This window comes from Benincasa hispida, chromosome 2 (assembly GCF_027475165.1).
Source record: "Benincasa hispida cultivar pf3 chromosome 2, pf3_genome.v1.1, whole genome shotgun sequence".
NCBI classification, from domain to species: domain Eukaryota; kingdom Viridiplantae; phylum Streptophyta; class Magnoliopsida; order Cucurbitales; family Cucurbitaceae; genus Benincasa; species Benincasa hispida.
In genome coordinates this window covers 8,784,852-8,809,088 of record NC_143479.1, presented here as the reverse complement: position 1 = coordinate 8,809,088, position 24,237 = coordinate 8,784,852, and the positions used below count along the sequence as shown (strand labels likewise).

The 24,237-nt window shown below is 30.2% G+C and overlaps 3 protein-coding genes across 6 annotated transcripts; 2 read left to right on the top strand and 1 right to left on the bottom strand.

Moving 5' to 3' along the window:
* Positions 1 to 1,273: 1,273 nt before the first annotated feature.
* Positions 1,274 to 5,287, top strand: LOC120071341 (uncharacterized). 4 transcript variants are annotated; one of them, XM_039023555.2, is made up of 15 exons: positions 1,274 to 1,952; positions 2,224 to 2,321; positions 2,421 to 2,521; positions 2,619 to 2,697; positions 2,856 to 2,916; positions 3,069 to 3,115; positions 3,227 to 3,319; positions 3,415 to 3,505; positions 3,717 to 3,768; positions 3,918 to 4,034; positions 4,112 to 4,259; positions 4,473 to 4,565; positions 4,643 to 4,711; positions 4,841 to 4,883; positions 5,011 to 5,287. In XM_039023555.2, the coding sequence occupies exons 1-15, from the start codon at positions 1,895 to 1,897 to the stop codon at positions 5,109 to 5,111; spliced, it is 1,251 nt and encodes a 416-aa protein (XP_038879483.1). In that variant the 5' UTR covers positions 1,274 to 1,894; the 3' UTR covers positions 5,112 to 5,287. The 4 variants fall into 4 exon arrangements, with proteins under 4 accessions (XP_038879483.1, XP_090166918.1, XP_038879482.1 ...); XM_090310792.1 differs by having other exon boundaries at positions 1,354 to 1,952; positions 2,231 to 2,321; XM_039023554.2 differs by having other exon boundaries at positions 1,355 to 1,952; positions 3,906 to 4,034.
* Positions 5,288 to 5,576: 289 nt separating this feature from the next.
* On the bottom strand, positions 5,577 to 7,756 carry LOC120071340 (E2F transcription factor-like E2FE). Its single transcript, XM_039023553.2, has 11 exons — positions 7,560 to 7,756; positions 7,417 to 7,484; positions 7,273 to 7,325; positions 7,118 to 7,195; positions 6,956 to 7,009; positions 6,776 to 6,857; positions 6,592 to 6,668; positions 6,428 to 6,500; positions 6,271 to 6,332; positions 5,753 to 6,149; positions 5,577 to 5,650 (listed from the first exon to the last, which is right to left on the bottom strand). Exons 1-11 carry the CDS (start codon positions 7,646 to 7,648, stop codon positions 5,577 to 5,579), a joined length of 1,107 nt encoding a protein of 368 aa, XP_038879481.1. The 5' UTR covers positions 7,649 to 7,756.
* Positions 7,757 to 20,999: 13,243 nt separating this feature from the next.
* LOC120071479 (two-component response regulator ARR5-like) lies at positions 21,000 to 23,051 on the top strand. Its single transcript, XM_039023790.2, has 5 exons — positions 21,000 to 21,529; positions 21,618 to 21,697; positions 21,846 to 21,923; positions 22,100 to 22,170; positions 22,480 to 23,051. Exons 1-5 carry the CDS (start codon positions 21,352 to 21,354, stop codon positions 22,766 to 22,768), a joined length of 696 nt encoding a protein of 231 aa, XP_038879718.1. The 5' UTR covers positions 21,000 to 21,351; the 3' UTR covers positions 22,769 to 23,051.
* The last annotated feature ends 1,186 nt before the right edge of the window (positions 23,052 to 24,237 follow it).

Here is a 24,237-nt window from a genome sequence, read left to right as displayed (position 1 = left end):
TAGATATTAGATGCATCTATGTTAATAGATTATTAAAATGACATTGTGGAAGAAATTAAGGTGCTTAACAATCTCTTTAAATAATTTTCAACTATATTTTAATAGTTTTATAAAAAATATTTAAATAAAAATGATTTTTTTAAAAAAAAAAACATTGTTTTTCTCAAGTCAAACGGTTCTAAATTGTATTGAAGATTTCAATTTTTTTACTGAAAAGACATCGAAGGTTTTTGTCGGATCTCTAAATTTCTTTTAGAAAACTTTGTAAATGCAAATCTAGTTCGTGTGATTATAATTTAACTTAGAAAATCCATCGATCGATCCCTGAGAAAGATAATAAAGAAATAAAATATGGGAATAAAAGGAGTAATCAGAACTTAAAAACAAAAAAACAAAAAAACTCTCTGGTTTCACAGTTACCTAGGTTGCCAAACCAGTCTCTTTTATTTTTTGGTATGAATCTTAATCCAAAAGCAATGTTGTTTATGGGTGATTAATTCAACTCAAAATAATATAAACAGTATATTATAAGCAACCACCTAATAATTATGAGATTAAATTACAAATTTGATGAAGTTACTATTTCTCTTATGGTAGTATAAAATCATCATAAATAATTCATGTAACTTAAAGTAGATACCGATTTCTAGTTTTCTTTAAACTTGACCAAATTTGTAGTTACTAAAGCTTAATCAATCATCTTCTTCATCGTCCCTTTTATCTTAAAAAAAAAATTACTTTTTACTATTCATTCGTTTGGAGGAAACAATGGTGAAAAATAAATCAACATTATTAATTAGTGTCATTCTTAAATATGACAATAGATTATCTTTTTTAATAAAGAGAACCAAAGAACGAATAAAAGTTATCGTTGATTACATCTTAGGCTCGCTTACGAAGGCAAGATTCCTAACACTTAAAAAAAGCTTCCAAACTGAAAGAAGTCGAGAAACCAGTGATATAACGAGTTACACTGTGAACAGTCCAATTACTAGCGAAGTCACAAAGGATGGTGTAGTTGATAAACATTGTTTATTACCAATCACTGAAGTGAAAGCAAGAAAGATTTACATCTCTGTCTCATCTTTCTCCTTCAAATTCCCTCTTTTCAAAAACAATTATTTCTTTTGGAACTTTTCTTCCCCCATCATTCTTTATCCAAGAAATGTTGTTAAAAATTCACAAGATAATCGCTCAATGCAACAAATTAAGATAACCCAAATACTCAAAAACAAAAAGGAAAGCCGAAAGATGCTTGGCTTAATCTAATGCAGAATGAAAAATTGTTCTATATTATTCAGTTTTCTTTTGGTATGGTGTGATAAAATCATGGGATTGGTAAAATTTTGGTGCGAAGGAAGGATCCTGTAATCTTCAACCGACACATACAGAAAGTTGAGTGTGAAATTGATTTTGACTGAAGTGTGGGCCATCATAATCCGTAGCGATAGGTAGGCCAAATTCAATTTCACTCCTTAATTCTGCCATTATTTCCCACTGGATGAGTGTCCATAAATCTCTCTTTCTTCTGTAAAGTCGCTGCCTGAAAAAGTAGGAAGAGAGAGAGAGAGTTGGAAAAGTTGATCGTTCTGGCTGGAATTTGCCTTACTGCATTATTTCACATCTTGTATATCTTCTTTGAAATCAGGGCACTGTTTGTTTCGCTTCGCTGTTCTTTGTTTGTTTGGGTTTCTCTCTGAATTTAGAGATCTTGTTCACAATACACCATTTTCGTTTCTGGGTTGGGCAGATTTAGCAGAATTAGTTACCCATTTGTCCTGATTTTGATTTCCCACATCAAGAAATCGCCGTTTATTTCAAGGGATTCTTGATTTTGAGATTAATTCACTGGTGGGTTTTGGCCTTTTGGGATCTGGGTTTGCTTTCATTAGCCATGGGAAGTGCAGAGGAGAAGGTTGTTGCTGTGCTAATGGTCGGCGGTCCCACTAAAGGTATGTGAAATTTTCTAATTTCTTCCCATTTTGTTTTGGAGGGAAGTTTCTTTGAGGCCTTAACATTCAAATCTGAATTGATTCTTGCTTCATCTTCCAGCAAAGCTTGTTTCTGTTTGTCTTGTGGAATGCTTTTGCCTTTAATTCTATCTGGGATTCATAGAATTCAGCTTTTGTTCAGCTTTTATTCTTAGCGCAAGAATCATATTCTTGGAATATTTAGTTCATATTTTGCTTAGCTTTTGTTGATTCAAATCTCGAAATGAACAAGGAACTAGATTTCGACCTCTGTCATTGAATATTCCCAAGCCTCTTTTTCCTTTGGCGGGACAACCTATGGTGCATCACCCAATTTCAGCTTGTAAAAGGGTATGTGTTCATGGAATCTTAACAGGATAAGCCGTCATTTGATTGTTGAATATTTACTCTGTTTTTTCAAAATGCTGTAATTACTGTTTGTTTTTACAGATTCCAAACCTGGCTCGGATTTTTCTTGTTGGTTTCTATGAAGAGCGTGAATTTGCATTATATTTATCTTCCATTTCTAATGAACTGAAAGTCCCTATTAGGTAGACATTTCCTTTCAAAGTCTATATTAAGTTATGTTAATCTTTTCATTTATGTGTTGTCTTTGTTGTTGAATTTTTATGATGTGGTTGTGATTAGATATTTGAAGGAACAGAAGCCACATGGTTCTGCTGGTGGACTTTTTCACTTCAGAGATCTGATCATGGAAGACAGTCCGGTTTTCGTCTCACTTTTTCTTCTCCATTTGTGTCTTTAAGTTATTGAGCAATAGTTTTCTTCCTTTTCCTTTGGACTATGATTAATCTGCATCTTTAGGTAGATATGATCCACCAATACCTTTTAGGCCTCCTAATGTTTCTGTAATCTTGTTTCCAGTCACATATCTTCTTGCTGAATTGTGACGTTTGCTCGAGTTTTCCACTCCCGCAAATGCTAGGTAGCTGTATTCCTTTTCTTTTGATTCAATCTTTTGTCCCCCCCAACGCGCACGTACAAGTTTAGATCGAGTTGTACCTAAGAAACAGTTGCAATGCTCACTCCAATAGGTTCTCTACCATTGATAAGATTGTTTTTTATGATGTCCTACAGATGCTCACAAAAGTTATGGAGGAATGGGAACAGTCCTAGTAATCAGAGTAAGTAAACAAACCCGAGCTCTTAACTTGCATGCTTTAAAGTTCAATGCCTTCCATTCCGGGTTATTGGTTCTTCTTCAATGTTGGCCCTCATCCTTGTTTTGTGTTTAGGTATCTGCTGAGGCAGCTAACCAGTTTGGAGAGTTGGTTGCAGATCCAACAACAAATGAACTACTTCACTATGCAGAAAAACCCGAAACTTTTGTATGCCAACCATCAATAAAATTTCAATTTCAGTAACACAGCTTCTCTTAAGGTTGGATTTTCACTTATGTTCCCCTGCTTGTCTTCCAAAACAGGTGAGTGACCTCATAAACTGTGGTGTCTACATATTTACACCAGACATATTTTCTGCAATTCAAAGCGTTTCCACACAGCGGAAAGAGAGAGGTGAGGAATAGTTAGTTACACGAAAGCCATGAAAATTATCATTAAGATAATATCGAAATGCTTTAGTTATACAATTAAGTCGCTTTATTGCATGCATTTTCCACTCTTGGCTTGATTTTCAAAGTGGGAGAAAACTCTTTTTTCAGCTGCATAACTAGAGAATAGATAAATTTGTTGTCATTCTCAATTATCTCTTTTATGTAATTTGCAGTGAATTTAAGTCGATTATCTAGCTTTGAAGCCCTCCAGTCTGCAGCAACAAGGTTGGATGGATTCTTCTCTTTATATTGAAACTTTGTATTTAGATTTGGTGCAGCCTCCTAGCAGCATGTATGAAGCTGCATATAAAAATAAGTGTTATTCAGATTGCTTGATATCTAAAATTACTTATAATGTAAAGTTCATTGAACAGGAGCTTGCCTAAAGACTACGTAAGATTGGATCAAGATATTCTATCGCCTTTTGCTGGGAAGAAACAGTTATATACATATGAAACTATGGACTACTGGGAACAGATCAAAACGCCTGCGTACGTTGATGCACTCTTTTGACTCATAAGCTGCCGTTTAAAAATTTATACACGTCTTTCTGTGTAAAATCTTGCAGAATGTCGTTGAAATGCTCTGGCTTATATCTCGCCCAATTCCGGGTCACCTCATCCGACCTATTGGCAAGTGGAGATGGTACAAAAAATGCTATCATCATTGGTGATGTTTATATTCATCCTTCAGCTAAAGTGCATCCAACTGCCAAGGTAACCTTCCAAATCTCATTGTAAATATGAATAATTTCTAGCCAAAAGGATTATTGTTACTAGTTATTTTATATTTGTAACGTTTTTCTTCTATTACAAATTTTACGACTTCCAAATTTCGATGCCTGTGACTTTAGCCCCTCCACACATTGTTTTTCTACTTTCATTCAAATTAATCTTTTATTTTGGCTTATCTTCTATGCCATTATACAGATTGGTCCTAATGTCTCAATATCAGCTAATGCTCGAATTGGAGCTGGTTCTAGGCTCATCAGCTGTATCATCCTTGATGATGTTGAAATTAAGGTATGGATTTATTGGTGTGCAGAAATTTTGAACGCGGACTCGAAGCTTATTTATTCATTAATTTTTTGGCTTGTCAGGATAATGCAGTTGTCATACATGCAATTGTTGGGTGGAAATCTTCAATTGGTCGATGGTCTCGTGTACAGGCAAGTTGAAAAATGTGCTTACTTTTTTTTTGTTATTCCATGAAGAAGCTAATACAATACCAAGAGAATATTACTCAAATAAGCTGGTCATTGTAATTCTTTTTTTTCGACCTCTTATGCTACTTCTAGGCTGATGGAGATTACAATGCAAAGCGCGGAGTTACAATTCTAGGTCTTACTCTTCACCTATTTAGTATTATGCTTTTAATATAAATATGATTTTCTCTCTCTCTAGAAGCACAGCTTTAATATTTCACAGCTGCGGTTCTAATACAGCAAACATCGGTTCTATTGTTCAGGTGAAGCTGTGGTGGTTGAGGATGAAGTAGTGGTGACAAACAGCATAGTTCTCCCAAACAAGACTCTCAATGTGAGTGTTCAAGAGGAAATAATTCTATGAAAAAAAAAAAAAACTAAACAAAAATAATAAGTTAGTACATTTTTGTTTCATATTACCCTGTTCTACTCGAAAAACGGGTGTGGAGGCGGACTTCTGTAAATTGAGATCTGATTGAAATTGGCTACTACATTGATTCAATTATGCAAAATACACAGACAATAAACTACTTATCTGTAGATAAACTAGCTACATTCCAAGTCATTATGCGTCCCTAGGCTTTAAGCGCAGTGCAACTATCTACACACCATGATGATGGCCTCCAGAGATCGGAGTTGGCACAGCCAAGTACCCTATGCTTCAAAAATCAGTTCAACAAAAGAATGACTCGAATGCTATACTTGATGGATGTTGGTTGACAAGAGATACCCAAAGCTACAAAAATCAATCATCATAAGGATGACTTCAATGCTATACTAAGTCAAAATAGATGTTGGTTGACAAGAATTATGCTTCAGGGATTTGTGTTCATGATCTGTTCACAGTTTCAGAGTACCATAACTTCCAGGCTTCCTTGTAATGGGAGAATAGTTCTCTTAAAGCTGCAAAATCATAGGAAGGAAAACTACTGGTATGTTTACTTTTGTCTTCAAGTAAGTTCACTCCACATGAGTTCTTAACAGAGAAACTAGAATAGAACATACCTTGGTTTTGATACTGAGGATGGTAAGCCGAGGCAAGGCTCACCCAGTTATTACGACACCGATTTGCTTCATTTCTTGATGCTTTAGCTTCTAGTCTATCACTGGGAGAAAAGGGGCCAAATTTGAAGCTCTTACAATTTGTATCGCGCTCTAACTCGCCCCCATCTGCTTCAACCCCACAACCTTCAAGCTGCACATGCTTTTGTTGCTGGGAATTGGGGCTCTTATTCAGATCAAATGAATTTGCCAATCTGTTTTTCTTCAAATTGATGTTAGTTATATCGGTTCCAAAACTCCTTTTATTTGAGTCCACCGGCTTGCCTGCACGACAATTCTCGACTCTACCTCTCAATCCTAGCCACCTGAATGCAGGCTTTCTGGTATCAACTGTTTGCGTCTGTCATTTGTAGAATCCAAAAGTTTAAAATATGTAATCAAATTTTTTTCACAAGTAGATTAGGAAATTCATTTTTATCAGAAACTTGGCCAATGGGTTGAACTAGATCAGATTATTTTACCTTTTCAATAAGATGAATTGCTGCTAACACATTTGCGATATCATAAAGGCGTCTGACCTTGCCTGAAAAGTTGAAAGAATGATAAAGAATTAGCTCACAACCTACCCTGTTAAAACGTAAGAAATATTTCAAAATTCTCACCAGCAAAGGTTCATACTTCTCATTATCGATGCACTTTGTGCATCACCTAGCAGTAATTTTGCAGCTTCATCAAGTGAAATCACATGTGCCTGAATTGAGAGTTTCTAATATTTAGATGATCTCCATACAAGAACAAACATAATCACTGAATTATAAGTCTCATCTTGCTTGATGACTCACGTTAGAGCAAATAAAGAGCTTGACAAAATTCTGCGTTAGAAGTGCAAGAGATTTTTCCCTCCGATTATCTGATGCCACTTGGAAAAGAAAAATTGAGAACAAAAAATTAAACAAAATTAGCATCATGATTATGCACAGCTTCGGATAAAAATAAATCTAATTGAAGTAAAATTTAGTCGTATACCATATCTCGCCGACGCAGAAGATTTAGACTCGTGGCTTACAGATGTGAGATCTGAACATGTTTCATCTTCGTCATCTATCAACTAATACAGGAAAAAAAAATTGTGATTATTAAACCCAAAACATAATTAATATACAACAATAGAGAAAAAGGGATGGTTTTAGTAACAATTCGACCTACCTTTGAGTTATCATTTTCATCTATGGTAGAGCAATTTCCCTTCGGATCTTCTTCCTAATACAAATCACAGCACTTAATTTTTTATTTTTTTTTTTAAAAAAAAAAAAAAAAAAACAACAACAACAACTAAATATGAATCTTAACAAAAGAATGGTAAGATACCTTAAGTTGCCGTAGTGCCTTAGGAATACCAGAAAATCCTATCCAACTATATTGATTTTTCGCTTTTCTACACAAAATCTAACAAGTTGAAAATTGTTAAACTAGAAAACACAAAATCGTGCAGAAAACAAACAACAGCAACGAAAACTCCTTACTCCAACGCTTTCTAAAACGTTAACAATATCGTAGATACGTCGTCTTTCAACACCTACAGAATGCAAGTCACAAAAATTCTTCAAAAATTCAGAGCACTGTCCGATTAACCAAAGCTAAATACAGTCAGGAAAAACAGACATTACCCAGCCTAGAGGCAGCATTGTCGAGGCTGATCAACTGAACATCATCTCGATCGTACAATCTCAAAAAACTACAAGCGAAAAGAGATAATAAGATATATGTGAATAAACAGACAAATCTAAAAGGAAGAGAAGCGAGATGGAACTTGGCGCAGAGGAGGCCGAGGGATTTCTGCTTCCGGGAATAAGCGCTTGAAGAAGAGTGTGGTACTGGTCGATGAAGATTGGCCGCCATAGCTATGGAATCTCAGAATGAAGAAGGAAGAGATTTACGGAGTTTGAGAGAATTGGAGGGAATCGTTTGAAGATTTTAAAACAGAAGATTTGAAGAACCGTTGAGAGATAGGGAGGGAGCGTGATTCAAGTTCAACCCAGGCGCGCTATCGTTTTTTCAAAATTCTTTGTCCTTTCAAATGACCGTTTTACCCTTTGACCGATAATTTATTTTCAATTTTCTTTTTTAGGTTTTTGAGTTTTTTTTTCAACCTAGTTCCTTCAAAATGTTATGAAACTTAATTATAATTTTTTTAATATTTTAACATTAATTAATAAATATTAACCCAAATATAATCGTCAAAAAAAATTCCAAATATAGAAAAATGAGTATTTAGTGAAAAAATCAATATTAAAAATATAAATCTTGAAATTTATAGTCTAAATTGAAATCTCGTTAAAAAAATAGTAACATTTTGAAATATAGGAATTAAATTGGAACTAAATTCAAAATTTAAGAATAAAAGGATAATATTTTGAAATTTATAGACTAAATAAAAACTAGATTTAAAATCTAAAGACAAAAAGATATTTTTCCCTATTATAGGATTGGATTTTTTTTTTTTTCATCCACGCTTGTGTGTTTTTTTTTTAACATTCTTTGATTTTTAAGTTAATTTGCAAATGATTTTTTTTTAAAAAAAAATGGTTTATTGTATTTATTATAAAATAAAAATTGGTTATATACAATGCGAAATATCTCTAAAAACTTGGAGATTTTTCTTTTTGAAAGGGATAAGAAATAATAATAATTGATTTATTACTGTAATTAATTCCTATTTATTTTAAAGTAGAAAAAATCAATTTTGATTTTTAATAAAGGCTAGGTTAGACTATGAACCTTCCATTTTTTTTTTTTAATAAATTTTGAACTTTAAATTTTGTGTTTAATAAGTTATTGAAAATTTTAAAATTATCTAATCAACTTCTTGTGTCCAATATATGAGCATATTTATTATATATATATATATCCAACTTTTAAGAACTAATTAAATCCTTTGTAAATTTCATAAATCAAATAGATACAATTTTTTTTTTTTTTTTTTTTTTTTAAGAAATAGACACAAAGTTAAAAGGTCAGACACTAAATTTGTATTTAACAACTTTTTAACTATATCTTTTTTTTGTTATTATAATTTTTTAAGTTAAATTGTTTTAAAATTAAGCATATTTTTAGAGTGATTTTGGAATAGTTACTCTCGTGAGGTTTAAAATCATGACTTGAAAACATATTTAGTGCATATTTGTGATTTTTAATTGTTAAAATCACTTTTTTTAGGTTTAAAATCACTTCAAAACACATACTTAATCATTTAAAAACAATATAATACTTGATTTTACACATCTACGTGCATTTTTCATACCATTAAAATTGATTTTAGATAATTAAAAACATTTTCGAAGTGATTTCAAAACTAACATAAGTGATTTCAACCATTTTAAAATCACTTCCGAATATGTCGTTAGTCATTCATACTTATGTATTTTGGAAGTGATCTTGGTAAGAAAAAAATGATTTGATATTTAAAAATACTCTTATCTTTAATTTTTAAAAATGAAATTTGATGATATGAAAATCACGTTAAAAAATATTAAATTAAATATTGGAATTATTCAATCATTTAGACTTATGAGAAGATATCCTTCTCCAATGTCTCATGTTTATGAAGTTTGTCTTTTCCTCGCTACTAAGTTCTAGCAAGCTTTTCTCTTTCTTTTATTACTTTAATTTTCCTCTTTTACCAATAAGCATATGCACTTTTTTCATTAAATGGAGGCTTGATGACATGTTGTTTGAAGTGTTAGCTAGCCTAGGCCACATGCCTAAACCATCTTATATTTCTATTTTATAATTAGTTTTGTAGGTTTTCTTAATATTTTATTAACATGTCACTTTGAAAATGTTTCAAAATATATTTTAAAGAGATCGAGTAGTTCATTAAACTTTTATGTTGATCAAGACTCTTTGTTATCAAAGCTCTCATTTATTTGTAGTCTACAATACTTTCTTTAATGATGTTACAAACGCTTTTTCTTTTTCACGTTTTACAAAATTATTTTTTTTTCTCAAAATGTGATGGTGGCTAGACACAGGACCAAAAATTGTTTGCAAAATCTGAATTTTCTTGGATGACTAAGTTCAAAACAAATGTCGCACAATCGTTATCTCATGAAAGTTTCAAATTGTGACACTTAGGTATGCAACTTTGGACAACAAGATATATCAAATAAAATATATATGTATATATCAAATGGCTGCTTGCAAAATTAACATTCTGGCCTAAACTAATTGAGGATATAATATTAAAAATATATATATATATATATATAGCAAATATGGCCAATTTGATTCCAACCCATACAAAAAGACTAAAAAGCCCATCAGCCCACGAAAAAACAGCATCCATCGATGATTCACCTTTCCAAAATCCTGGCCAATCGATCTTCTTCAAATGACCATCACTATCCCACGATCAACGTTAGAGTTTAATTTATTCATTTTCTTTTCTTCAAAAAAACCTAATCCAATTGATCTTCTTGCGATCTCTTTGACGACGATATTCTTCAAGCTCACTCGTTTTGCCAACAACTGAAACAACCTTGCTTATTATTTCTTCTGTTTTGTAGATTTTGAAAGTGTAGTGTAGCACAAGTTGTGCGTCACAACTTCAATAAGCTTGGGTATCTTAAACTTCAATAGGCTTGAATTTTAGGATAGGCTTGAATTTTTTGTTTTTTGATTAGGGCCTATTAGTGATAGTAATTTTTTTTTCTAATAGGCTTCGGATACTTTAAAGGCTTGAAATCAGTGATAGAAATATATTTGTCTTTTGTTTTTTATTGGGGTATTTTAAACTTTCATAGACTAGCATGTTGGGTTTATTGATTAGAGCCTAGTTTCTATCAAGTAGTGAAATCTATCATTGATAAATATAACGATAAGACTTCACCACTTGAGAGTAAACTACTTACTACTTTAGGTCTAGGTCTATCAATTATAAACTCTATGTGATAAACTTGAAGTGTTTAGTTTGTTGATTGAAGCGTTTATTACTACTATGGAAAGCAAAATGGAAGATTACATGAGAACAAAAGAATACAAAGGATCCGAAGAAAGCTAAAGATTGTGCCCCTAGTTTTTACTTAAAAATCTCCCAAATGTAATAATAATGTAGTTGTGACTTAGACTTAGTTTTGTGGATATTGTAATGTAGTAATGTCATTGAATTTTATCATTAATATTGGTCTATCATTGATAGACTTCAAGACCGAGCTACATAATTTTCAATGACCCAATATGTTTTTATATAATAAAGAACACAAAATCAAGTACTGATTAAAATGAAAAAAAAAATGTTCTATATTCCTCAAGCATTTGTTCTTATGAACAATATAAGAATTACACTTAATAGTAAAAGAAAATGCTAGATCATGGTAAAAATGGTGGACACATACACATAAAAATCGCATAAATGCTACATCAGTGTATAAATGGTGGAAATTTACACTTTCTGTAGTTGTGACCGACGCATTGCATTTTGTTTGACTTTTTTGCCTAATTGATAATATTCTTCGTTTTCAAAGTCGACCTATTTAGACTCTCAACAATTGGAGGTAATATATAATGTCAATCCTTGTAGCTTCCAATTAGCATGGTTCGTAATTGGACTAACATAATCAATCTAATACGAAATCCAGAAAATTCTAAAAGACGAATAGAAATCCCAAATGGATGAGAAAATCGAAATTATTCGTCTAAAAAATTGATAATTTTACAAAATCATGGAGCTGAAGAAAAAGAGGAGAGAATCGGACGGGAGATTGAATAAGATGATCTTCCTCAAATAGGACTAGATATTGTGCTTTTCCATTTAAAACGAGGGCATTTTAGAAATAAAAATAAAATGGCAACCGTATCTTCCCCAAATATCTAAATCTGCAACTAATTTTAGAAAATGCTATATGTTCATTATTTATATACTAAAAACATCACCCACTACAAGTTTCGCCTGATTCCCTAAGTTTTGCTATTTTTGCAAAATTGAAATAGTGGTCGCTACTTTTACAAATTTCCATAACTTTAATTTATTGTTTCTTCTACTTTTGTTGACATCCGATAATAATAGATGTCTCAAATTGGTATTTTATTTGTAAACATCTCTTTATTTTTTTCCAATGGATTATTATATTGTTGCCTTGTTGGAAGTGAATATTGGGAAAAAAAATTTAAAAAAATAAAGTAATCGATGAGATACCCAATTACCTGAAGATCTGTTTTGAAAAAGAAAAACATTCTAATAATTGGTGGAGAGTGAGTGGGTGGAGAATGAGGTTACCAAAATGTAGATCTGATTTGGTAACAATTTTATTTTTTATGTTTTTGAAAAATAAGTCTATAATACTACTTTTACCTCAAACTTTATTGTTATCTATTTTTACCAATGGTTTAAAAAATCAAGTCAAATTTTGGTAACTAAAAAAATGATTTCAATTTTTTTTTTTTTTTTTTTTTTTTTGCTTTTAAAAGTTGACTAAGAATCCCAACCATTATACTTAACAAAAATGCAATGTAGATACTGTAAATTTAATTTTCAAAAATAAAAACTAAAAACAAAATGATTACTAAAGGACTTATAGTTATTAGAATTTGGAATATATTTTATGAATCTTTGGGATTTCATTTTACTTTTTTTTCATGTTCTTTTAAAACTATTAAATAAACATGGTGGTCCTATTCATGTGCTCAAACAATAATATTTTTCTTTTTTCTTTTTTCTTTTTTTTAAGAGAGAACCTGATTTACGTAATGTAGAAATAAAAAATAATAATAACATGATTGTTAAGGGATATTTTTTTTACCTGGATCTGGTGATTTCTGACCACAAATTACCACATTCGTATATTAATTAAATCATGTTCTGTTTGATTAATACAAATAGTTATTAAGTATATGAAAATTTTAAAACTATTTACTGCAGATAAAGAGTGAATTAACTTCATTATCTGATTTTGTTTGTATGAGACAAAACATGTCCTTAATTACTTGTTTGATGATGACATAATTCTTGTCTAATAAACTTGGCACAAAAATAAAATTTTACCATCAATTTTTATTTCTATCATGTTGCACCTCAAATTCAATGATAAAATACAATTTAAAAAACACTCAAAATCAAAGAAGAAACACGTCTCAACTATTCAAATTTTAAATTAACATTATCAAAAATGAAAAGACATATAACATATAACCTACTTTAATCTACAACTTCCGAATCTTTTTGCTTATGTTTGTTTTTCTTCTTAATTTAAGAGAACTATTTTTTTAATTATTAATTAACGTCATTTTTCAAATTTGTTCCATTTTAGTTTCTTTATTTTTAATTACCTATTTTATTCGATATACTTTTAATAAATCTTTTTAATATGTACTAACAGCTTGGTTTTTATTATTTTCTTATTGTCTATTAACATTTTTACTAAAAATATATACGCATATTATATTTTCTTTACCTGAAAATTTTATTATTATTATTTAATCAATTTCGATAAAATTCAACTTTGAGTGGCTACATTTATGATCTATTAAAATTACATAAAATAAAATTAAACAAATTTTAAAGTGTGAAGATATTTTAACCTTAATTTTATTATTAAAGATGGTTTAATACAATTATTGTTAAAGTAAACACCCAACCTCGATCTTTAAAGTTTCTGTCAAATACTTTTATTTGGTCTCTAAAGAGTAAAGAGTATCTAATAGAATTTTAAATTTTAAATTTTGTGTTCTTATCATACTTTATCAATTTTAAAATACATCTTGTAAGTCTAATTTTATGTCTCATAAATCCTTCACCTATTTAATATATTTTTTTTAAAAAAAAAAACAATTATTAAAAGGATTATTTTCAAATATAGTAAAATGAGCTAACTTATTTACAAATATAGTAAAATGTCCAAGTCTATCTGCGATAGACAGTGACGTTTTGTTATATCTAAAAATATTTTCAATAGTTTTACCATTTAAAACAATTACCCTTATTAAAAATAATGTTTAATAGATTCGTCAATTTTACAAAATGTTAATATGTTACGACTTATTTTATAAAGGTTTAGTTAACATCTTTCAAAGTCAATAAACTAATTAGATACACAAACATAAGAATTTAAGGACTAAACTTGAAATTACTTACCATGGCCGCTAGTAATAATAATAGGGAAATTGCATTGTATGGCAAATACATTTTATGAAATCAAAGCCATGATTTTAACTTTTTTATAATTGCATGTGTGACAATCAGATAGCAATCACATATAAATTAGTTAAATTAGTTAACAATCAAATTTTCAAGCGAAAGGTTTTTTACATGTTTGCAAAAAAACAGAACATAGGAACATGTACCCATTTTTCAATTTTTTTTAATTAAAATTGCAATTGTCCCATAATAATATTTGAATGTTTAAAATTAAAATTACATAATCAATGTAAAGTCAATATGAGCATAGTTCAAGTAACAAAAACTTCTAGTATATTAGCAATATGCCTTTGTTTCAAATCTCTCACTTCTTATGGTATCATTTGGCAACATTTTTTATTTTTGTTCTTGAAATTATGCATACAACCACTTTTTTTTTTTTTTTTTTACTCTCTAAGTAAGTCAATTTTTGAAGAAAGAAAAAAAAACTTTTTTTTTTTTTAATATTTTGGTTTTTTAAATTTGATTGAAAATTTACCAACACAAATTTCAAAAACCATTATCCAACCAAAACTTGTAGACTAATTTATTAATTTCATGAAAGCTAGCTTAAGGACAAACTTTTATTTATTTATTCATTTATCACCTTTTCATAATTATTATTTTCTTTATATTAGTTTGTAGCTTAGGGTAGTAACAATTTATACCTCAAATCTGAATTTAACAGTATTGAAAAACGTGATTCTCAATCAAGTTACCAATGTATATGAAATTTTATTAAATTTTAATAATATTTTTCTCGATAAAGACTAAATCGTTTATTAAATTCTTACAATCATTAAAGTTTGGTTAAAGTTTATAGACAAAAAGTAATTAAAAAAAAATCGAAAGAAAAAAAGGAAGGTGGGAATTAATGAGTACTGGGGAGGAATCTAAAACGAAAGATCCGAAGGGGGTGTAGTGATCCGCCATTGTTGAAAAAGGAAAAGGCAAAAGGGAAAGATTAAACATTAAACATTGAAGATTGAAGTGAAGTAGTGATGGTTGGGATCGAAAAGGATCTATATCTCTGTCACACGCAATCCGAAATGGAAAATGAAGAAGAAGAAGGAAGCAAAAGCTTGTTTATGAAAAAGTGGAAACTCCAAAGCAAAGGGAGGGGATGGAGTCGCTTTAATTAATGATCGGATTCTGCATTATGATTTCATTGGATATGATGATGATGATGATCAGATCAATATCGCATCCCTAAAAGTAAACTCCTAATTTAATTCAAAAACACAGAATACAAACCAGATTTGACGCTTCACGCAAATGGAGGAGAGAGGCCTTTCTTTTTCTTTTTTTGTATACGATTCCGATTCGGATTCAAATTCAGATTCAGAATCAAAAAATCAACTGCTGCTGCTGCTGCCGCCTGTCGCTGTATCGTTCTTCGGATTCTGTACTGTTGCTTTGGGCGGCTTTCCTTTTACGTTGCCGCCATTTTCGCCCTAGGGGGACATCCCCTCTCATCTACCCGGAAAGTACAACTTTCCTTTACATATTTGTTCATTCTCCACTCCCTTATTTTCCCCCCCTCAAAATTACGCATTTACCCTCTCTGTTCTTTTTTTTTTTAGGTACTATATTTGGAAGTTTATTGAATTTCAGTATTTATTATTTCGATGGTTGGATTTTAGTGGGTTAATTGGAGAAATAAGGTGGTTTTAGAAGTTAATTACGAAAAAAAAGAGTATTTTCGAACTATTTAAGAAAAACAATAATATTTTTTTGTCCTTGTTAAAATGAGTGTCGCATTCCCTTTTTTAAATATTTTTTTAATCGATCAAAACTGCATTAAGTTTATTAAAGAAAAAAATATTACATGAAATGCGTCTGTTGAGTAGACACGTTCATAAAAAGGAAAAAAAAAAACGTAGTTTGAATGTGTCTGTTGAGTGGACGTATTCATAAAAAGAAAAAAAATTGTATAAATAGGATATTATTTTAAATAAATTTTTAATTATTTTAATCCAATTTACCATACAAATTTAAATTCTTTTATCATAAAGTTAACCATCTCATTAGCCTTGTTTTTTTATAGTGATGATAATGCTATTCATTTTAATTTGATATACATGATAATCTTACTTTGATTAAGAATTTTTATTATTTGATTAATTTGATATACTCGATATTAGTTTTAATAATGTTCAATTCATTTAATTCCTATTTTTTATATATAAATAATAATATTCAATATTTATAAAGTTTGTATTTTATTCCAAAAAAATATTTTTCACATGTCTATAGTTTTTTTAAAAAAATTGGCAATAGTTAATATTTATAAAATTTGTACTTTGTTCTAAAATAATCTTAAAACTTTTAAAAGCTCCGCTAATATCGTTAAACCAACCAAAAAATATATATTGTTTGAAGATACCTTCACCATTTTTTTTAAAAAAAATTAAAAACTCATGTAAAAACAAGGACATTGACTTTCAACAATTACATTAATAATTTTCAAAGTTCTTTAAGATGCTAATGTGCTTGAGGTGTAGACTAAAATTGCATTTTATTTTACTCGAATCTGATTAATGAATTTGATTACAATTACAATGTTCTTATTCATGACCAATCGATTTTGTTAAGTTACATAGTGTCCACGATCACCACGACCTCTTACACTTGATGATTGGCCCTCATCTGTAAAATGTATACCTTCGCCACGATGTTGATATTTCACGTATTGATCATAGATATCTTGACAGATTTATGAAGTTTGCCCTTCTTCCATAGTTAGTGTACTAAGAGTTGTTGGAAAAATTCAAATATTGAGGGAGATGGCATAATGGAATTATGTGTAAAATGATCAAGTGGGGTTGTTGGATATTCATTTTAAACATTAGGTGGAATAGGAACATCCCGATATCTTGCTGGATCATAATATCACCATCGAAATATTGCACTTGATATATAAAGGTGAGTCTATGCAAGGTCCTTGTAGCACATAATGTCATATTTGGTAAATTAGACAGGAAAATAATTGGAGAAAAAAAAAAGCTCATGACTTAATAAATTATATTGATATGCAATTAAGCAATAAAATCAAACATTTCTAGTAAATAATAAACTCATACCTCAACAAGTGATAGCATGCTTCTGTTTTCGTTATATATCATCTGCTCACAGTCGAATACCATTCAATATATCCAGATTCATTATCTACACCGTGGTTAATAAGGGGTCCAATAACAACCAAAATTTATCGATTTTCTCAAATTAAAATTTGATAAAGCAAATATGCAATCTAGTATCATTCAAGCCTATCTTGTAGATTCTGTAAATAGAGTCGAGCATCTCTATTATAAGGTTGCGAAAATTTGTTTCAACATCCCAAATTGACGCACCCCCAATTTATTTCTCCCTTATTATCGATTTACTGTACATAAACTAAAGTTACTTTTTAAACTAAACATGTTTCATAATTTATTTCAAGACGTAAAAATTCTAAATGAAAAAAGTTTGGGATTTTGTTATTATTTTTTATTTTTTAAAACATAAATGAAATACTAAAATATTATTTTTTTCATGTATAGTTCGAATCTTATTTTATTTTGGATGCTAAACTTAGTCCTTCATTAAAAATTTGAATAGATTTACAATTTATTCTAATATAAGAGTGCATATAACACAAAGTAAATCTAACAAACAATAAAAACCCAAAATAAATTTGATTTTCAAACATTCAATATTTCTAAAAAAAAAAATCAATAACTAAATACATGATAAACAAATTAATAATAATAATAAAAGTAGATAACTAATTACATAATTTTTTAAGGATCGTTTGTAAAACTTTTCTCGTAAATAATATCTAGTGTAAGTAAAATAATAATAATAAAAAAAAAATCAGTACAAAATCTTGGGGAACTTAATTTTCCATTAAATAACAAAAATATATTCACTTACCAAAAGAAAATTGTTGCACCGAAATTGAGTAGTAATATGAATAAGACGAGGAAGATGGTAAAAATTGAGATGGCTGTTGAATTTGAGAGGAGAAATATAAAGAAGACCATAAAAAAAATGGTTTATTGGAAGAGAAAATATGAAGGAGATACAAAAAGATGGCTGTTTGGGGGAGAAAATATGAAAGAGGTGGTGAAATAAAAATAGTTGTCCGATGTTGGGGAAAAATATGAAGAAGATAAAAATTTGTTGGGGGGGGGGGCAAAATTTAAGGAAAAATGGAGTAGAAACTGACAAAAATGGTTTTTTGCCATCATCAACGAGGTCTAGCGCTCACAGACCTCATGAAGGTGCGTCTGAATGTGTCTGCTCAACAGACGCATTCAGATGGATTTGACAATTCGACCATCTTTAAAAAAAAATTAATGAATTGAATGTTGACCGGTAAAAAAAAAGATAAAAAAAATTATAAAAAGTTTCTCTTCAAGAGATACATTATAATAAGGACAAAAAACACTGTTTTTCCAAAATAGTTTGAAAACCACTTTTTTTTCCTAATTAATTTCTAAAACCACCTTATTTCTCCAATTAACTCGATTTTAGTTGGTCTTAATTTTAATAAAATTTAAATTTAGTATCTCTATAATTAGGCCAAAATACACTTTTGGTCATGTTTGAAGTCCATACCTATTTGATCCAAAAACATCAAAGCCAACACTTTAGTGGGGTGAAGCTTTAAAAATAGTTAGAAACGATCTATGAGGCTATTTAGACTATTAGTTAAGGAACAGAAAAATAATGTGGCAGTTAAATGATGAATTAACTAATTTTTATCCAAGTAGTTTCAAAGACTATTGAACAATTTTAAAAAGTGTTGGTTTTTTAAAATTCAACTCAATACTAAGGGTATACATAATCCGGATTAGTAGATTTTTGTGGACCAACCTAGGGTTGGCTAATAATGAACTCTATTAGTTTTTTTTGGAGGGTCAACCCAACTCAATCCAACCCAAAATTTTCGGGTTGGGTCGAGTTGGGTCATCGAGTTTTTTTTTTTTAATTTTAAATTTGATTTTTTTAATTTTTTAATTTAACTGTTTTTTTTTAAACTTTTATTTATATATATAGTCTTGGATTACCCCATTTCAGGGTTGGGTAATCAAAGACCCAACCTGAATTTAATATTTTTTAACATTTTTAATCCAATCCAATCCTTGCGGTTTGGGTTGGGTAATTCGGGTTGGTCGGGTTACCGGATTTTTTGAACACTCCTACTCAATACACATCAACTTCAAATCTCAAAAACAAAAAATGATATTATCCTAATAATTATCATGCATGAAAATATGACATGTGTCTATATTTTCAAACTTTATAGTAAAAATGCTAATCGATAACAACATTTTTTTTTTCTTTTAACAATCAATATTAAACTAGCCTCACTAACTTTAAGATTAATTGAAAACGCGAAGATTAAAATTGGATAAGTAGAGTGATTGAAATTGAACAAACTTAAAAAATATAGGGAACTAAATTAAATAATAATTTAATAAAAAAATTTCCTTAAACCTATTGGTATTAATTTTAATTTGATTAATTTGTTATATTCAAATTTGAAAGTTTATATTTCATACATCAACTATTTTTAATTGGATCATTTTTATTATTTTGATAAGACAATTAGTTTGAATCTATAAAGATCTTATCGAAAGATTGTTTTTTTTTTTTTTTTTTTTTTTTGATTTTGAAGTAGATTGCATGTATTTGAACGATCATAAATATATATATTCGACCCTATCCGTTGAAATAAACAAGGAAGACGAAAAAAAAACTTAATTAAATTGTTTTGAAGTACAATTCAGTGAATAAAGTTAATCCTAATCCTATTTTATAATACCATTCATCCTCTCCCAGAAAAAGAAAAAGAAAAAGAAAAAGAAAAAACCTCTTTTTTGGGTAATTTTTAAAGAATGTAAGTGCACGCCCAATTACATACGTTGAAAGTTGACATTGCTTTTAATTTGACAACAACAGCTTGTAAGGAAAGATTGGAATAATTACAACTCATTACAATAAATGAATATCATGTAAATAAAACCTTATCCGTTATGTATTTAATTCTATGTACCTCATTTTAATAAAATTATAACATTTTGAAACTTATTTAAGATTAAGATTTGAAATATCCAAACTTTTGTCGATGACATTAACATTATTTTAGGTTTCTCTTTTAGACGACGTAACTATAAATTTGTTGCTCGTGGTCGGACTTGCAATGCACGATGAATCAACGTCTCTAGTGCTTGAAGATTACCCTTCATAGGTCAATGCTATTGTGTGTAATAATTTAAGATCTATTTAAGTTTCTTCCTCTTTTTTCGTATTACTAAAAAAAAATTGTCATGTTAACATTGACATAAACGCATGGTATCATTTATAAAAATATCTGATGAATATCTTTTATAAAAAAAATTCAAAGTTATATAAAAAAAATTATTTGACTAAATGTTTTATACTTTTGAAACAGATTCAACGCATTTATTATTTATATTATATTTACGTTAGTGACATTTTATTGTTTATTTGTTATGTTTCAGAAATTAGTTTACAATATAATAGACATATGAATCAATCCCTAATGTCAATATCAAATCCATAATTATGGAAATATCGATAAAAATATAACACCATGCTTGAAATCAAGGTGATTGGCTTACCAACTTCATAAGCTGGTTGTTAAACAACTCAACTTCAATAGTTTATACAATTAAAGTCAGTTCTGTAAAGAAGAATTTTATCTTAAATAATAATATGAAAAGTAAGTCTTATTTGATTACTTAATGAAATGTGGAATCAACTTCCAAGTCAATTTTTAACATTTGGTGGGACCCATTGATTGTAACATCATTATTATGGTTATAGTACGAAAAGAAGTACAAATTTATCACTATCATTTAACACTATAATAACTCATTTTAGTACTCTAACCAACCTATATTTTGTAGAATCTACTTTAAGAAGAGATATCAAGATTTTGGGAATAGTTAAAAAAAAAAAAAAGAAAAGGAATGAATTAGGGTTTAGGGAAGGGAAGTTGAAATGAAATGAATAGTAATGGTCAACGGTATGCGGCTATTTGGAAAGTCAGTGGGCACAGCGGCACCAGAGGACCCGAAACGAAGCGATGGCATTATACTTATAAATCGTACGGCCAATCTGTACAGTGCTTTGATTCTGACTCTGCTTTCCCTTTCCTTTTGTTTTGACTGATCATGGCGTCAATTGACAAGTGGCCCTAATCTTTTCTGCGCTGGGGATTTCGATTCTCTCTCCCGAATCACAATAAACAATCCCCTCTCCTCCCTTTCTCTTTGATCTCACTGAAATTTTGGATCCTCAGAATCTCTGCTTTTACTCCTCCCCATTAATTAAACCAACCCATTTCCCCCACTTATAAGATGACCCCATTTTTCATCTTCCATCACCAACCCTTTTCTCTTCTCTCTCTTTCCTGGCCATGGCGACGGTTCCTGACCTCCTTCGCTGCAACCCCGTCGACGGACTTGTTGGGGTCTCCGACGATTCGAAACAGAGTAGTAGTTGCGGTTCGACCCAGCTTCATGTTCTTGCAGTCGATGATAGCCTTGTCGATCGGAAATTTATTGAGCGGTTGTTGAAGATCTCGTCATGTAAAGGTGAAGATTATTGTAAATGAGTGGTGGTATTTTGGAGAATTTTGGATAGGGTTCGTTTGAATTGGATTGGATTTGGGTGTTTTTGCAGTTACTGCTGTTGAGAGCGGGAGAAGTGCTCTTCAGTATCTGGGTTTGGATGGGGAAACAAATTCTGTTCAGTTTAGTAGTGTAAGCAAATTTCCCCTTCATTTCAGTAATCGCTTGTTCTAACCATTTGTTGAGAATTGAAATGTTATCTGTTCTTGAATCGATAATTGGTTGTTGTGTTTTGAGTTAATTTATTGGTAGTTGATAAGATTGATGGGGTTGTTTGCAGGGTTTGAAGGTGAATCTTATTATTACAGACTACTCCATGCCTGAAATGACAGGATATGAACTGCTCAAGAAGATCAAGGTTGGTGGGCTTGTTTTTTGTTCTCTGAATTCTTTCTAAGAACACTCACTGAAGAAGATAAGCTAATGGATTTGGTGATTCTGGGTTTTGGAGGAGATATTGAGCTTCTCATGTTTGTTTAGATTAGCATCTTTTTCTACATTATCAATGGCTGAAAGAGAATTGTTATGAACCAGGAATCATCAGCTTTCAGGGAGATTCCTGTTGTGATAATGTCATCAGAGAATATTTTGGCTCGAATAGATAGGTATAAATCTCCCCCTTCCCTCTTGTTTTTGGATTTGTTTTATCATGGTTAATAGGGGTGTTTGAATGACCGGTCAACTTGAACTATCTGAACTACTCAACCCAAATTGTAAAAGTTGACTGGATAGTGTTAGTTTTAATTTTTAATATTTTTTTGGGTTGGTTTTTATTAAATAAATATATGTAACTTATAAATATTATAACCTTTTATGATGATTGTGCCGATCTAATCATAAAAAATCTCTCAACCCAACCCATGTACCCGGAATGGTTAGTTTTAAGCTGAAATATGGTTTCTTCTTTCTGATAGTTGCTTGAAGGAAGGGGCTGAAGAATTCATAGTGAAGCCTGTGAAATTGTCTGATGTGAAACGATTGAAAGATTTCATTATGGAAGGAGAAAATGGAGGAAAGAAAATTGGTTTAAAAAGGAAGCTCCATCTTGATCATGATCACAACCCTTTGTGTCTGGGGTCTCTGGTGCCGTCGGTGACAGCATTTGACCATTGCCAAGGATTTCTGCAACGATCTCCGCCCTCGTTACAACCATCGCCGATCATACGTTCGTTGAAGAAACCTAGGTTCCTCAATAGCAATTAATTCACATGATGATGGAGTGCAAGTGATAAAAGTTCTTTGATCTTGTTATTATTTTTTGTATAAATGTTGATTTGGGTGTTATTGGGAACTTCCCCCATTTGCTGTTTCTGTGTTTTTGGTTCATTGTTGTTTAAAAAAACTCAGAGATTTAAAAACAGAGAAAAAGAAAGTATGAAGTCATTAGTTGTAAGCCTTAAAATGAGATTTTCCCCCCCTTCTTTTTTGGGGTGGTGATGTGAAAGTATTTTTAAGTTTGAATGAACATAATAGACAAATTTTGTAATGCTTGGCTTGTTTAGCTTCTTATTTGACTTTAAATGTAAATTTTGGAGCAACATATGGAATACTCTGAATTTTGAGATCTAGCTGAGCTTTCTTATTATTTCTGGGCTAAACTGTAATTTTTGTTTTCTTTGTTGGTGTGAATTTATGTTTATCAAAAACAAGTGTACACTTTGAATTTGAGTAATTGTTGGCCTCAAACTTGCCAAAAAAAAAAAAAAAAATTTTTTTTAAAGATCTATGATCTCGTAGAGATTTGAATCTTTAAACGATTCACAAATTAAATACGCTCCATTGGTCAATCAATTTCTTTTTTAATTGCAGATTGAACAATAAATCTCATGTATCATTTGTTGGGACTCATTTTTTAGATTTACATTCATTTATTATTTTTTAACCAATGTAAACCTGGTCTATACTCAAGTTTGCAAATAATTTGAACTTGATCCTTGAATTTTATAGCAGCTAGTTTGTGCAGCAAACTTACAATACATTGAAACTTAATGATTTTTCATTTTGTTGTTTGATGGAAGATTTTGTAGATTGTAATATTTGACTACGGCGAAGTCATTTTGAAATCAATCATGAGAATATTTGTAATCTTTTTGGAGATAATCATGAAAATGATTGAAATGGATTATTGGAGGAAAATGTTGGAGTATTAATGGACTAGGGGGATATTATTTCGAAATCAATCATGAGTAATTGTTAATTATTTGATTAATTTATGTCTCATGAGAATAATTCAAATGGATAGTGGAAGAAAAGTGTGAGAATATTAATGGAATATATACAAGAGGCATTTTTTTTTTTTAAAGACTATTGATATTGTAATTTCTCTTATGATATAAGATCTAAAAAGTGGAGCAGTTACCTATTGTCTTAGTGGGAGGTCTTAGATTTTTCTTTTCTTTATGTACACTTTTTATGAAATCCAACAAGTTGAATAAATTAAAATCCTTAAGTTGGAACTCTAAATATGTGTAAGTAATTCATTTTAACCTTTCTTTAATATTTTGTTTGAGAATCATTAATAATTGTTCAACTAAATCTGAAATGTTAGGATGACTTGACAATTAGATCACAATTATCAAAGTTGATGTTTAAGCACTTATCATAACAACAATAAAATAACAACCAGTAAAATAAATAAAATTACACGCAGAGATCGGTAACTCAATTCAGTG